Source organism: Urtica dioica, chromosome 7 (assembly GCF_054948205.1).
Source record: "Urtica dioica subsp. dioica isolate 48M chromosome 7, U.dioica_male_clone48M_v1_H2, whole genome shotgun sequence".
Classification (NCBI taxonomy): Eukaryota; Viridiplantae; Streptophyta; class Magnoliopsida; order Rosales; family Urticaceae; genus Urtica; species Urtica dioica.
The window spans coordinates 14,143,219-14,159,265 of NC_142762.1; the positions used below are offsets into that span (position 1 = coordinate 14,143,219).

At 42.0% G+C, this 16,047-nt stretch overlaps 1 protein-coding gene across 5 annotated transcripts; it reads left to right on the forward strand.

Moving 5' to 3' along the window:
- The first annotated feature begins 1,862 nt into the window (after positions 1-1,862).
- Positions 1,863-15,822, forward strand: LOC149390259 (uncharacterized). Of its 5 annotated transcripts, XM_089621457.1 has the most exons (21): positions 1,863-2,007; positions 2,628-2,708; positions 2,817-2,921; positions 3,027-3,083; positions 3,194-3,264; positions 3,408-3,507; positions 3,599-3,669; positions 3,755-3,855; positions 3,952-4,055; positions 4,253-4,306; positions 11,250-11,305; positions 11,403-11,441; positions 11,543-11,690; positions 12,090-12,271; positions 12,362-12,429; positions 12,967-13,039; positions 13,122-13,183; positions 13,810-14,501; positions 14,573-14,796; positions 14,866-15,156; positions 15,229-15,822. In XM_089621457.1, exons 2-21 carry the CDS (start codon positions 2,643-2,645, stop codon positions 15,503-15,505), a joined length of 2,841 nt encoding a protein of 946 aa, XP_089477583.1. In that variant the 5' UTR covers positions 1,863-2,007; positions 2,628-2,642; the 3' UTR covers positions 15,506-15,822. The 5 variants fall into 5 exon arrangements, with proteins under 5 accessions (XP_089477583.1, XP_089477584.1, XP_089477585.1 ...); XM_089621458.1 differs by lacking the exons at positions 1,863-2,007; positions 2,628-2,708 and having other exon boundaries at positions 2,815-2,944; XM_089621459.1 differs by lacking the exons at positions 1,863-2,007; positions 2,628-2,708 and having other exon boundaries at positions 2,837-2,921; positions 3,027-3,063.
- Positions 15,823-16,047: the final 225 nt, after the last annotated feature.

The window sequence follows — 16,047 nt, forward strand, 5'->3', positions numbered from 1 at the left end:
AAATAAAAAAAAATTCAAATTTTTTTTTAAATGTTTTACTTAATCAATTGTATGGGTTGGGCCCTAATGATTTTTTTAAACATAGAAAAATAAATGACTATTTTGAAATAACTATAAGAAGAGGTTGTTATGCAAGCTTATTTTGACTCTTCTTTTGTTGCATTTATTTCAGGGCAATACTTCGTTATCTTAACATATTCTTGTGAAAAAGAATATAAGTTTTTTAGTTAATTGATTTATTCAGAGACTACTTTGAGTTACCTTCTAGAAGTTTTTATCAATCATCAAGTAAATCCATCATTTAATATCTACTTGTGGGCATAAATGCCAACATCACTCCTGTCACCTCAAGAACACTGTATCTTATTTCTCTCATATCTCATTACCACAAAAATCTTCATTTCTTACCATATTTATCATAAAACCTCAAGAACAACAAAAAAGAGAAGTATTCTCCTTCGCTTCTCTATATAACCGAAGAATAATTAATCTTATCTATATTTTCTCGCACAATTCCTCATACACAAGTCTAGGCTCAAAATGATGTCATATTATATCCCTCTCAAAGGTGCTTAGGAGTTTAATCCCATTCTCAAACTCCTCATCTAAAATAGAGGAACATCCCAACATTTTGTTTTTCTTTACTTGATCTAACGAAATGAGGACACACAGAGTCATTTACTACTACAAGAAGAGGTTATTTGGAGGTTCATCACCCTTCATGGGTCATGTGGAGATCGTGACCAGTCACGTTCATTCTCATTAGTCATGATCTTCTCGCGACCAAGTAAAACGATCTTCACCACCACCACCACCACCACCATCCCGATTAATATATCCAAAGAATCTTGAAAATTGTTTTTTTTGGGTCTGGTCCCTTTAACACTTATTTTTTTATTAACTAAAGGAAGACAATCGTCTCTTATACGATCGTAGCCAAACTGCTCTGGAATGTTGATATGTTGTCGCAAATATAATATACACTAAAATTAGTATGGGCCAATGATCGAAATACCGTTATCGTTACCGCTTCGGGACTCAGATTTTACTGGTATCAGAAGGTAAACCATATGAATATCGTTAAATTCAGAAAAGGAAAACTGTACCGTCGAGGAATACCATCAAATACCGTACTTACCAAGAGGAATATAGTGAATAAATATTTTAAAACAAATTCATACATAACATATGATAAAAATGGAAAAAGTCTACAATAATAGTTCAACAAAAATCCAACACAAACTTAATGACATCGTTCAATACGATGTACAAAATCAAAATAATGATAATATTAATGTTAAAAATCAACTAATTATACATAAAATTTCATATTCTACAATTAATTTAACAAAAAAAAAATCCAAAAACAAATTCAAATCTAAACCATATCTTCGGATGTAACCAAAAAATTGAAAAAAAAAAATGGATACAAACTCCAATTAAACGCAATAATGAAGTTAAAAACTAAGAATTTGAACTAAATCATAAAAAAAACTAGCAACAAATTTCGTGAAGAACACTAAATATCATCAGATTTTAAGAATTATCAGTATTTGACCACTTACCTGTAAATTTCCTTTGGAATACGTGAGAATTTGCCTAAAGACAACCGGAAAGTGGAAGGATTCTCTAGAAAACACCGGAATCCGGAACGGTCTTTTCGGAATCCAGGAAAAATTCCGATTTTGTACATACCGATACCGAAACTCTAAAAAAATGGATTTCGATCCGGTTTCCGATCGGAATCCGCAGAATTTAAATCATTGGTACGGACACACACATATTTCAGTATTATTATATTTCTAACGACCAAGTTGTGCTTTGATATCAACTCCTACTTTTCTTTTGTAAAATATTTGCCAATTTGCCACATACTCTCTCTCTCTTGAATTCGGTAGTGCGTTTTACATACAAATCCCCGTTTCTTTCAGTCATACTTTCATTCCACATTTCTGTTTCGGTTACGTTCTTAAATCTCTTTCTCGAAAGCTGTTTCATTTTCGCAAGGTATATCGTCATCTCCTCCAACAACCCAGTTAATTGAAATCTTTACTTTCGATCGTTCATTCCCAGATTGACTCGCTTATTTTATGTATCGAATTTTGTCAAGGGATTGACTTTTCGAGAGTCTGTTTGTTTTCCCGAGTAACATGTCAGTGCTGAGATAAATGTGTTCTACGATTAGGAAATTGTTGGATTTCATAATGCTTGATCGGAAAATTGTTGTTTAAGAAAAAGAAAAAAGAACTTGGGGTCTAAAAATCAATCATGCGTAGTACTATTTTTTCTTTGTCGCTTATCGCCTTTTATTTTTTTTTTTTTTGAATAACCAAGAATTCCATTAGAAAGCAGTGATTACAATCACTAATGCAGACTTTGAAAGTCCCAATACAAAGATACACATGATCTCGGACTGAATCGAACGCATCGATATGAACATGTGTGTGTGATTGATTGAGAATATATTGTTAACTATAAATAAATATCTTGTGGCGTTTAATGCAATTTTTTATTTCATGTTTCACTGCGGTAAAACTCTTTTCCATTGCAAAAATCAAATTTCTCTTTTTTTTTAAAATTTTTTTTTGTTTAATTGCTTTCTCTGATTTGTTCTTTTTCTTGCAAAGATTTTTTAGGCAAAGATGGAAAATGGGAATAAGGAAGATGTGGATGAAAACGAATTTCCTTCTGGGTTTTCTCTGCTCAAGGTACATTCAATTGTTGCTTTTCTACAATACATGCATTGTATCTATTTATAGATATATATGTGTGTGTGTATGTGAAGTTTTGTTTGAATGAATGTGATGATTCATTAGGTTGATCCTGGTAAACCGGCTTCTCTCACATGGCAAAGAAACCTAAACAGTAATGGAAACCTGCCTACAGAGTTCAAAGTCAACTTTCAAGAGACTGTGACTATGGTTATATGATCTATATTTTTGCAGTAATGGAAACAGCTTTATTGGGAATTTTGTTGTGTAACTGTTTCTATGTTCTCTTACACCCTTCATGGGTTCATTTAATAGGCTCCAATTGGAATCCGGTTATGGCGACATGTCACAGGTGAAAAAGCACAAGGAAGGGTAAAAATCAAAATACCCAAATTTATAACATTTATCTTTCTTTTGTGTCTATGTTACAAAAATGAAAAGCCCTTTTGTTTGACTCAGAAGCTTTGTGTTGCTGGTTTTAGTTACCGATGTTTGATGTGTTTAAGAAGCGAAACATCACGAATAAGCACGCCGTTCCTCTAGGCGGCATTGGGTATGTCTTTTGTGTCTATACCAATCCAATCCATACAAACCAAGCTTTTTAATTATCAGGAAAGAATGTATCATTATTGACTCTGATTCAGACTTTAGTTTAGTTTAAAATATTTATTTATGTCAAGAGCGTTGAGGTTTTAGTGCAGGTAGCATCGGAAGAAGTTACAGGGGTGAGTTTCAGCGGTTCCAGATGTTTCCCACGGTGTACGAAGACGACCCGGTTCTTGCTAATCAGTTTTCAGTGAGTCAAAAAAGTGCGGTTACATTATTTATTTATGTATAATTTCTCTGTTTTTAATATAAACGGGCATCATGATCTCGGTTTTAAAAAGGTTTTTGTTTCACGCCCTGACGGCCTAAAACGTTCGAGCGTACTATGTGCCACGAGTCCACAACTGGCAAAGTGAGTTCCTTAAAGAATGAAATTTCGAGTGTTTAATTGGTAAATATGAGTTTATGCCAATTAATTTTTTTTTTTCCATGCACAGGAAAGTCAAAGCCTCTGGGATTGGATCGTGGGACTGGAATTTGAATGGGGAAAAGTGCACATACCATGCTTTGTATCCAAGAGCTTGGACAGTTTATGATGGTATCACTAAATTCATTTGTTTGATTGAATCAGGAAAATTGTTTGGTGTATTTAGAGGCAATTTCTTATGTTGTGATATTGACTTATCAAGTGCAGGTGAACCTGATCCCGAGCTTGTAATCGTGTCACGCCAAATCTCACCGTTCATTCCCCAAAACTACAAAGAGAGTAGTTTCCCACTATCCGCATTTACCTACACGGTAGGGTTATATATATATATATATATATATATATATATATATATATATATATATATATATATATATATAAACAACATGCTTATGCATCTTCAAGAAAAGAAAAACGAAAAAAAAAACACACATGCTTATGCTTCCTTTCATGACCGAGTTGAAGCTTTTCTTGATCTCTCAAGCGATTATGTTCTGTGATTTTTCAGGTTACAAATAAGGGATCATTATCAGTGGATGTCACTTTGCTATTTACATGGGCTGTAAGTTATTTTTATTTAAAAAAAACTAAAGAAAAAATGATGTCATGCATTAAAGCACTTTGAGTAGTATTTTTTTTTTTTTTTTAAATGTTAATTATAATAGGGCAGTAAAAATAAGAATAAATGATACAGCTTGGGATTTCGATCTCGTGATGGGAGCCCTAATTAAAATAAATTCGTACTTAAAATAGCTTGGGTGTTTCACAAAACCTAATCCCTCTTCCTTGAGAGTGATTAAATTTATTTTGGTTGAAAGATAATTTTTTATTCATGAAAAGAAACCTATTTATAGATAGGTCTAACTTACAACCAAATCTACTAGGAATCCTACTAGGAATCCTACTAATAGGAATCCTACTAATTAAATAATGCAATTTAATTTATTTAATTCGTAATTAAATAATTAAATAAATTCCTAATGCGAAAAAAAGAAACTCCTAATGCACAAATAAAAACTCCGGCTTTTTCACTTTTTCCGATGGAATATTTTACCATCGAAAGAATCCGTAATATTACTCCCCTCCAAAATTTGCTTGTCCTCAAGCTCGAAGTCCAGGTACGCCTCTGGAAATGCCATGTACTCCTCCTAAGTGGCACTATCCACTCCCTCAGCAGTCGACTGAATGAGTAGCTGGCGCTGACCTTTGAACCACCGCGCGCGGAGAACCGAGTGCGGCTGATTCGGTATTGTCTTGCCGTCATGGATCGAAGGAAGCTCGACCGGAGAGGTTGGCCGCTCCCTGCGATGTGGTTTTGGTAAGGACACATGGAACACGTTGTGGACGCGAGATTCTAGGGGCAGTTCTAGCCGGTACGCCACCTTGCCGATGCGATTGAGGACGTGGAACGGCCCATAAAAACGCGATGAGAGCTTGTGCAGCACGTGCTTGGCCACTGTCAACTGATGGTAAGGCTGGAGTTTAAGCCACACAAAGTCTCGAATTCAACAAAGCGGTGCTTCCCATCATATGTGTTCATGCGGTGTTGAGCTTCGGCTTGACGTGCGCGGGCTTCGTGGAGGAAAGTCGTGCGGTCGTCAAGGGCGCGGTCGACAGCCTCCACTTGTGAGTTTCCCGCTGTGTAGTCCAATAGCCGAGGAGGCGCTCGGCCATATACCAACTGGAATGGAGTGGCTTTAAGTGATGATAGGAAGTTTGTAGTAATATTCCACCCATGGAAGCCATTGTAGCCACCGTTTTGGTTTGTCGCCCGTCAAGCATCGTAAATACATCTCGAGAGTGCGGTTGACCACCTCCGTTTGCCCATTGGACTGTGGGTGATAGGCTGTGGAGTATGCTAAGCTTGTACCTGAGAGGCGGAGGAGCTCACGCCAAAAACGGCTTCGAAAGACGGGATCACGATCACTAACGATCAACTCTGGAAGGCCGTGGAGACGAAAGACTTCGTGGAAGAAAGCTTCGGCTACGGAGTGCGCGCTATAAGGATGAGCCAGCGGCAAAAAGTGAGCGTACTTTTGAGAATCGGTCGACCGCCACGAGAATAACAGTCTTGTCGGATGCTTTGGGTAGGGCTTCCACAAAGTCCATAGAGATGTGAGCCCAAATTACCCTTGGGATAGGGAGAGGTTGTAGGAGTCCCGCGGGCTGAAGGGTCTCTCACTTGTACTTTTGACAGATTTGACACTGTTGCACAAAGTCTTGTATGGTCTTCTTCCACCGTTTCCAATAGAAATCTCATCGGATGCGCTCCATGGTCTTTTGGACCCCTTCATGAGCGGAGTTGCGCCACAATTGAGGCTAGCAACGGAGAGGTGGCGGCTATGCGCGGTCTCGGAAAAGGATTAGGCCGTCGCGCACTAGCCATTCGCTTCCTTCCTCGCCTGGAATCACGCGGTCGTAGGGCACTGAGCGACTCATCAGCCTCAATTTCCTTGCGTATGTCCTCGTAGATGCCAGTACGGGCCTGGGTGAGCACGAACAAGGCGGCCTCATCGATCTTTGAGTCCTCTTCCCCGCGTCGAGACAGCGCGTCCGCCTCCAGTTCAAGGTGCCTTGTCGGTATTCGACGGTGAAGTCGAATCCCATAAGCTTGCTTACCCAATGTTGTTGTGGCGATGTAGTTAGGCGTTGTTCGAGGAGGAACTTCAAGGCTGAAGTGATCTGTCTTGATCAGAAACTTGTGGCCCCACAAGTATGGGCGCCAATGAGTCACCGCTTTAGCGAGGTCGATGAGTTACCTTTCGTAAACAGCGAGTTTGTGGTGTCTATCGGCGAGCTTGCGGCTAAAATAAGCGAGTGGATGCCCATTTTGTTGTAGCACGGTGCCGATTCCACTTCCTGATACATCACATTCTATCACGAAATCACTCGATAAGTCGGGTAGGGCAAGGACGGGTGATTCAGAGAGAGCTTTCTTCAACGTGGTGAAGGCATTGTCCGCTGCTTCATCCCAATGGAACCCATTTCGTTGAAGGAGTCGGGTTAAAGGAGCGGAGATTAGGCCGTAGTCTTTTATAAATTTCCGATAGTACCTTGATAGCCCCAAAAACCCTCGCACGGCCAGAGTCGTCTGTGGTAGCGGCCAATCAACGATGGCGGCGATTTTAGTGTGATCAACTGCTACCCCATTGCTCTGGATAACATGGCCTAGATACGCCACTTCTTGGCGGCCGAACGAGCACTTGGCCCGCTTGTGGAAGAGGTGGTGTGTACGGAGGAGTATTAGGACTAATCGGACATGCTGAATATGTTTGTTCCATGAGCGGCTATAGATCAATATGTCGTCGAAGAAAACCAGTACAAAACGGCGTAGGTGTTCGCGGAAGACCTCGTTCATGAGACTTTGGAATGTTGATGGTGCGTTAGACAGTCCGAAGGGCATGACGAGGAACTCGAAGTGGCCATGGTGTGTTAGGAAGGCGATCTTCTCGATATCATTGGGATCCATATGAATTTGTAGTAGCCAGATATGAGGTCGAGTTTAGTGAAGAACGTTGCTCCGTGGAGTTCGTCGAGAAGCTCGTCGATGACAGGTATTGGGAACTTATCCTTGATCGTCTTCGAGTTGAGCTCGCGGTAGTTGATGCAGAAACGCCACGTGTTGTCGGTCTTTATCAGTAAGAGGACCGGCGAGAACGGTGAGTGACTTTCTCGGATGATGCCAGTGCGAAGCATCTCGGTAAACTGGCGCTCGATCTCATCTTTCTACATATGGGGGTAACGATATGGTCTCACCACGACGGGGTCGGTGCCAGACAACAATCGTATCCGATGGTCGCATGGACGAGGAGGGGGTAGACCCGATGGCGTGGCGAAGACATCTTCAAATTCTCCAAGCAGTGACCCGAGGTCGGAGTTGTCAGCGTCTAGATGGAAGAGCGCTGACTTGTCGATCGTGCGCTCGGGTGTTTCGCATAGCCATGTAACGGTTTCGCTGTTATGCATGAAAATCATCTCACCGTGCTCGAAGTCCCACATGGTTTGTCCGAGCTTGTTCAGCCAGCAGTACCCAAGGACGATATCAAACCCATCAAGGGGAATTGCGTAGAGGTCGACGATGAACGCGTGACCTTGGACTTCGAGTCCCACTCCTTTGCAAACTCCGCCACTGTTTAATCGTCCCCCGTTCGGAAGAGCTACCCGGAGGCCCGGTCGGTGCTCTATGGTCATACCGAATTGCTTAGCAACACTGTTCTTGATGAAGTTGTGCGTGCTAGCGGTGTCGAGCAGCGCCCAGAGTGTTTGCCCGTTAATGTTTACCCATACTTGGAAGGACTCTGGGTTGTTTTCGCCCCGGATGGCGTTGAGCGAAAGTTTTGAGGATTTCTTCCTCATCGACCTCTGGGTCGTCGTAATCTTCTCCTTCTTCGACTACTACGATGTGGAAAAGGGCCGGTTCGCAGCGATGGCCTGGTGTGAACTGTTCGTCGCAGTTAAAGCAGTCCCTTGGCGCGCCGTTCCCCTATCTCGGCACTCGTGAGTTTCTTGAGGAATCGCCGTGTTCCGCCTGTAGTCGGATTCGGAGGTCGAGCTGCTGCCTCTGTGGGTTTGGTCGTGCGCCGCTTCTTGAAACCACCCCGGTCCTTGTCGGACATGTGTTAGCGGTGTTGAGTGACCGTGTCGCGCCCAAGATCTGCCCACTGAATGTGTGGGGCCACCTGTCATCTAAGAGTTTGATCTCATTCTTTCTGGCTAGTTTCATGGCAGCATATAGAGATGCCGGTTGGTAGTATTCGACTTCCCCGAGTATAACATCGCATAGGCTAACACAAAAGAACCACACGCCTTGCTGGGGGGTGATTCCTGACTGTTGACTCAAACATGCTTCGAATTGAATACAATATTCCTCTACCGTACCTACCTGTTGGAGGAAGTATAGCTCGCCAAGTGGGTTCGTGTGTTCTTCGGGTCTGAAACGTTCCCAGCACTTTGCGCAAAATTCGGTCCGATTCAGAGGATGGTCGATTATTTGCTGAAGGTTTCGGTACCAACCGTGAGCTGGACCTGTTAGGATTAAAGTGGCTTGCCGAACCTAGGACTCTTCCGGCGTCATCTGATCATCAAAAAAATCTTCGCACTTCTGCAGCCACTCTGCGGGGTCCGTGGTGCCATCGTATGATGGGAAATCCATCTTCGCGAATCGTGGAACGCGCCGTTCCTGGTTTTCGTCTCTTCCGAAACCGTCACTGTCGTAGAACTTTCCCGCGTTTTGTGCCCCTCGGCCGTCATCGCCGAATCTCCCCTTACCGAATTGAGCATCACCTTCGCCTGCGTAGGTTGTCCTTCCACCTCGTCCCCATCCTGATGCATAGCCGCGCCAGTCTTGCGGCTGCGGGTCTCGACGAAAGTCACCAGATCCGTAATCGCCGAGCCCGTCTCGGCCTGGCCAAACAGCCCCGCCGCTGTGTCCTACCATGGAGGCCGAATTCCCCCATGTATGTGTTGTTTGTCTCAACACACTCCTTCAAAAGGGGCTTTTCCTCGGACCGCTTGTGTTGAATATCCCACCTGGTGGTGGAATTCTTGCTCGCCCTCGGCATGTCGAGGTTAAGTGCCACTTCCCTGTTTGGCTCCTATCTTCAAGTGATTGTTGGTTCCAACGCCGATGCCCGTGTTGCTGAGTCGTGCATCCCCGTGTTTGCCTTCAGATCTTCCGGCATCTGACCCGATTTGTAAATGTTCTCCTTCGCCATGCCGATTTTGTCTTTCCGCCGCCCTAGGTTTCGCTGCTGTCGCGGTTGTGGCCGTGGCAATCCACGCTTCCCACTTCCATTCGAGTCCCTCTTGTCTCTCATTCAATTGCTCCATGAATGATGTGAGTTTTTTTTCGTGAGTTCTTCCATCCCTTCTCCCATCTCGAGCGGCTCTGATACCAAGTATCAAAATTGATACAGCCCGAGATTTCGATCTCGTGACGGGAGCCGTAATTAAAAGAAAAATTCGTAGTTAAAATAGCTTGGGTCTTTCACAAAGTTATCAAGGCTGTATACAGGGTCCATACTAACGGGTGGGACGCGGGGGATGCTGGCTGCAGGACCTTCAAAAGTCCTTGGCGGTCGGTCTGTTCGGTTCAAGAGCAGTTTTTCTCTAGATGCGGTTGGAAAGCGCAAGATGGCTCAGTGGTTAGATTCTAGGAAGATGAATGGGTGGAAGGCGGTATTTTCTTAGAAAGATTTCCAGGGCTTGCCCGCCTTTGCCCGTTAAAATTGGCTAGAGTGAATCAGTTTGCCTCTTCTTCCGATGAGTTTTCTGGAAAAGTTGATTAGGATTTAAAGTTCCCGCGGAATCTCTCGGACAGGGAAGCGAATGAATACGCGGAGTTAAGTCATCTCTTTGAACCGGTCTCCTTATGGAATGGTTTTGAAGACCAAAGAAACGACTCTGGTTCTTTCTCTACAAAGTCTATGTATTCAGATTTGGCTTCCTTCCTTCCCTCTACAGCAGTGCCCATGGTTGAAGAAATCTGGAAGGCAAAAGTTCCTAAAAAGGTTCAATTCTTTGGATGGAGATTGGTTCTTCTCAAGGTAAACACGACGGACCTCGTCCAAAGGAGCAACCCCCACTGGACCCTCCTTCCAAGCTGCTGTCCCTTTTGTAGAAGCGCAGCGGAAGACATCCAGCATCTTTTTTTGGAATGCCCATGTTCCTCCCTCGTCTGCGATTGGATTTTCAAGAATTTCTCGCTCGACAACTATCGGCCTACAACCGTGATCGAGTTATTTTCGTCACCTGCTGCGCTCAACTGGAATTCTAAATGGGTGATTGCTTACAAGATTGCAAGATTGGCAGCTGTTTGGTGTATTTGGGTAAAAGAAACAAAATCATTTTTGAGGAAGAGGAATGGAACTTCGGGGCGGTGATGGAAAGCATAAATCATTGTATTGCTCTTTGGTTACATGTTAATTGTAAAGATTTTAACGATTACCCTTTCTCTATGTTGTCGAGGGATTGGGTTTCCGCTTTGTTTTGATTTCTTAGGTTCGGGGGTTTCTGTGGCTGTTGTTTAGGTCTCTCTGGTTTTTGTTTTCCTCTGTATTGCTCCTTCGCGCCTTGGATTTTTCCAGTTTTAAATAAAATTTGCTGTTTCTTTTTAAAAAAAAAATTTGGTTGAAAGATAATTTTTTATTCATGAAAAGAGACCTATTTATAGATAGGTTTAACTTACAACCAAATTCTACTACGAATCCTACTTGTAATCCTAATATAATAATGCAATTTAATTTATTTAATTCGTAATTAAATAATTAAATAAATTCCTAATGCGAATAAAAGAAACTCGTAATGCATAAATAAAAAACTCCGGCTTTTGTCACTTCTTCCGATGGAATATTTTACCATGGAAAGAATCCGTGACAATAAAAATAAGTCTTGACCGAGGAAAGTGCATAAAAATAATATCTTTCGTATGTATGCTCAAAGCCATGGTGGCAAAAATTGAGGTTTGATATATAACTCTGAACTATTTATGTTTTGTCATTGTTTAGAATACTGTTGGAGGAGCCTCTGGAGTTTCTGGAGGTCACTTTAACTCAACGATGAAGTAGGGGCACTCTTTTTCTATTTTAAATGATATTTTGTTGGATATCGCTGCCGATAAGTGGTAACAAATTATACATTGATGCTTGATTTTCAAGCAGGAATGAAGGCGGGATTAAGGGAGTACTCTTGCACCACAAGTAATCCCCTATTTGTTCTTGTTGCTGTATACAAATTACAATATTGATACTTCTTTTTATTATTATTATTATTATTATTATTATTATTATTATCACTTCAGAACTGCAAATGGACACCCTCCAGTCACATATGCAGTCGCAGCCGAAGAAAACAGTGATGTCAGTGTTTCTGTTTGTCCTTTGTTCTCCGTCTCTGGCGATTCGCCAGGAATTATGACGGCACAAGATATGTGGCAACAGATCAAGAAGGTTATCTTGCTTATCAAATTATTTACTTTGAATTGATACAGTCATATTCAAAGCTGCACTTTTCTGACTTATATCTCAGCAAGTCTATCTGTGGGTTTGTGATAGGACTTAAGTCAATGGGATAATCATTAAAACTTGTTAGTCTGTGTGTAGAAGATGAAAATAACCATTTAGAGAAATGAATTCCTTTGGGTTAAGAATTTGGGCCTAAGCATAATTTATAAATGGAATTGGAATGTTCTTTTCAATCGCTATCAGAGCGGTTGAGCCTCGGACCTACCGACCAATTCAGATTTGGATCTCAGTTTCATATGAAATTACTGTCCTTTTTCTATGCATCTATATAGTGTGATTACTGGCCTGGTATTACACATGCTTTTAATTTATTTATCTTGGTAGAACGGGTCATTTGATCATCAACTTGTGTGCGATGAGACTTTGAAACTCTCAAAGGCCGGATCGTCGATTGGAGCAGCCGTGGCGGCAGCTGTGAGCGTCCCCGCGGGCTCTGCACGCACTGTAACATTTTCGCTAGCTTGGGACTGCCCAGAAGTGAGATTCAAAGAAAAAACTTATCATAGGTTTGGTATTGAACTTGAGAAGAAATTTAGATGCCTTGAGCTTTTAGTCAACTTTTGTTTTATTTTTACTCACAAGTCCTGAAATGGCAGACGTTACACAAAATTCTACGGTTCTCATGGCGATGCAGCGGCCGCTATTGCTCGTGATGCGATCCTCAGTACGTCTGTTTTCACTACCTTCATCTTAATTTTGACGTTTCAGTAAAAAACATTAGTTTTTATATAATTTGGAAGGAGATAAAATTGTTGTACTAATGAAAATAGCAAACTAGGAGGAGATTGCAACCGGCCAATCTCGGAACAGTACACAAATAGAGAAGATAAAAGTGAATTTTTCTAGTGTGTTAACGAAGGTCAATGCTAGGCGAGTTTATCTTTTTCCCAAACTAAATCTTCGAAAGATAGCCTATTATTATTCCTTTCCAACCAAGCACACCAAGAAAATAAGCTAGAATGGCACAATTAATATAGCTTTCTTCCATTAATTCGACTCTTCGTTTATAGGACTAAATGTCTATAAGCGCTCTGATCCAAAACCTCCTTGAACAACCTTGTTAGAAATATGTTATATAAAACCTTTAGAAAACTGGCAGCTAAGTAAATATTTGTCCAGATTTGAGACCTATACAAAAAATAAGGTGGAAACATATTGAAAGACAGTAATTTTGACAAAAATCATGTGCTATTCGAAACAGACCATGCTAATTGGGAATCCGAAATAGAAGCGTGGCAAAGACCAATTCTTGATGACAAAACTTATCCTGAATGGTAAGATTAAAAAACAAGATTGATGAATGAATCTAGTAGCTATGAACTGAACTTGAATTGAGTTAAAAAAGTTTTTTCTCAGGTACCCGATCTCTCTTTTCAATGAGCTCTACTATCTGAATTCTGGAGGGACAATCTGGACAGGTTTGCAATAATTTTAAGTTTAATTTTTTTTTTTTTAGTTTTCACATTTTATTCATAGAGCAAGCATTGAAAATCGGGGAATGTTGACGATCTGTTTTTTTTTTTTCTTCCGGAAAACGGTTCTTGATGGTTTCCAGCGACCGAAAGTCAGAAAAGTGGCGATAATTCTTTTACTAAAAAAATTTCTGTTTCAATAAAAAAAAATTACAAATTAAATAAACAATCCAGAAAATCTAATTAAAAAACGAAGCTAATATAATTGAAAAGAACTGTCTTTTCTGTATACATTCCCCGTTGCGGCTTTCTTGATTGCTTCTACATCAGGAAAATTTGGTTGAGTCACTTGGACTGAAAATGTCTATAGACAAACACGACCCGCTCCTAAAATCGGGTCTAACCATATCTAGCCACTGACTATGGTACACAACTTTCATTGTTCACGCATCACATGTGAGAACCAAAAATGTGTGCGCTTGGGCTGCTTTATTGGTAGTCTTTACATTTTCGAAACTAGCGGAATGTCAGAAATTTAGGCAAAAGATGAAAATCGGCAATATAAATTTTCGTCAGATTTTTTGTAATTAAACCATCACTTAAACCGAGGCGCTTTTTTCCCTCTATCACAGATGGCTTGCCAGCATTGCAGAGCCTGTCAGTGATTGGAAAAACAAAATTTTCCCTTGGAAGCGGAAGAGAATCCGAGAAAAACTCAACGAAAGAAGGCACCGGGGTCGACATCCTCGAGAGAATCGCGGCGGCAATCGAGCAAGTTCATGCGCCGGCGAAGTTAAGCTCGGCTCTCGGGACAAAACTTCTCCGAGAAGGGGAAGAGAACGTGGGACAATTTTTGTACCTTGAAGGGATGGAATACCTGATGTGGAACACTTACGACGTCCATTTCTACTCTTCCTTCTCGATTCTTATGCTTTTCCCGAAGCTCGAGCTCGGAATCCAGCGCGACTTTGCGGCCGCGGTGACAATGCACGATCCGGAGAGGATGCAGATTATGAGCGATGGGAAGTGGGTCCCGCGGAAGGTCCTCGGGGCGGTCCCGCACGACGTGGGGCTCAACGATCCGTGGTTCGAGCTCAACGCGTACAACCTCTTTAACTCGGGGCGGTGGAAGGACTTGAACTCGAAGTTTGTGCTGCAAGTTTATCGGGACGCAGTGGTGACGGGCGACGAGGGGTTTGCGAGGGCCGTGTGGCCGTCGGTCTACGTGGCGATGGCTTTCATGGAGCAGTTTGACAAGGACGGGGACGGGATGATCGAGAACGAGGGCTTTCCTGACCAGACTTACGACGCTTGGTCCGTCAAGGTAAACATATTTACAGCCTGAACATTGTATGTAAAGAAATAATTGTTTCGAATCTTCGTGCTTACGTGAAGGGCGTGAGTGCTTACTGTGGTGGGCTGTGGGTGGCGGCTCTCCAAGCGGCTTCGGCAATGGCCCGCATTGTGGGAGACACGTCGTCGGCAAACTACTTTTGGATAAGATATCAGAAAGCGAGGGCAGTGTATGACACTCTCTGGAACGGTTCCTACTTGAACTACGACAACAGCGGTGGCAGCTCCAGCGCTTCTATTCAGGCGGACCAGTTGGCCGGACAGTGGTGAGTCTAGCCTTTTCTTTATCTTCTTTGGACTGCCTTTTTTATTTATAATTGATGCTTGGAATGCAGGTATGCAAGAGCGTGTGGGCTGTCGGCGATCGTGGATGAGGACAAAGTGAGAAGCTCGCTGCAGAAAGTGTTTGATTTCAACGTCATGAAAATGAAAGGCGGTTCTCGCGGGGCCGTCAACGGAATGCTTCCCAACGGGAGAGTCGATCGGTCCGCGATGCAGTCAAAAGAGGTTTGGCCAGGTGTCACATACTCCGTTGCAGCCACAATGATTCAGGAAGGACTCGTTGACATGGCATTCAACACCGCCTCCGGTGTTCATCAAACTGCCTGGTCCCAACAAGGCCTCGGGTCAGTTTATTTTCTCTCTAGGAAATGACTAAATCATAATAATATATAAATTAAACTGGTATGTTGTTGCAGGTACTCATTTCAGACCCCGGAGAGCTGGAACATTGATGAACAATACAGGTCTATCTGCTACATGAGACCTTTGGCTATTTGGGCCATGCAATGGGCCTTGACGAGGCCCAACGTAGCGAAACCTGAGATGGACTTTGAAGGCATTGTGGAAGACCATTTCTATTCTACACAACACGCAGCTTTTACCAAAGTCGCTTCTCTCTTGAAGCTCCAAAAGGATGATCCTAAAAGCTTTGTGCAGGTTCTCTATGAACTCACTTGCAGGAGATTGGTCTGATTCTTTCCATTTTTTATTATAAAAAATAAAAGACAGTATCAAGATGTGATTCTTTCCATTGGATTATTTTATCAGAAAAAAAAAAGAATGAAATCTATTGCAACAGATATATTTCATGCGTGGAACTTTATATGCCTTATCCAGATCTAAAATAGACTTTTGAGCTCCTGATGATATTGTTGATGGAAACTTCCGTTGCTTTGTAATTTAAGTTGCCATAATATGGTCTACATTGTATGTGTGCACGCTTAACTTTTGACCATTGACAAGTGAAATAAGTCTCGTCGCTAGTGTGTGTATTTAGTATTTGATTTTTAGGTGGGATGTCTCTATTTATCGCCTTTAGAAGGGTTGTCGAGGACACGTTGCTGAACGAGTCTTCTCTTCTCTGCTCATGACACCAATATAACTCGATCAGGATTTATTGAGGCGATTGAGAAGAATGCGGTTGAACAATCATCGATCGTTGAAGTGGTCCTCAAAGTAATTATTAGTTTGGTTGAGCTGTACTTGTTGTTGGCCTGGTTTGGACCAGCGAAGGT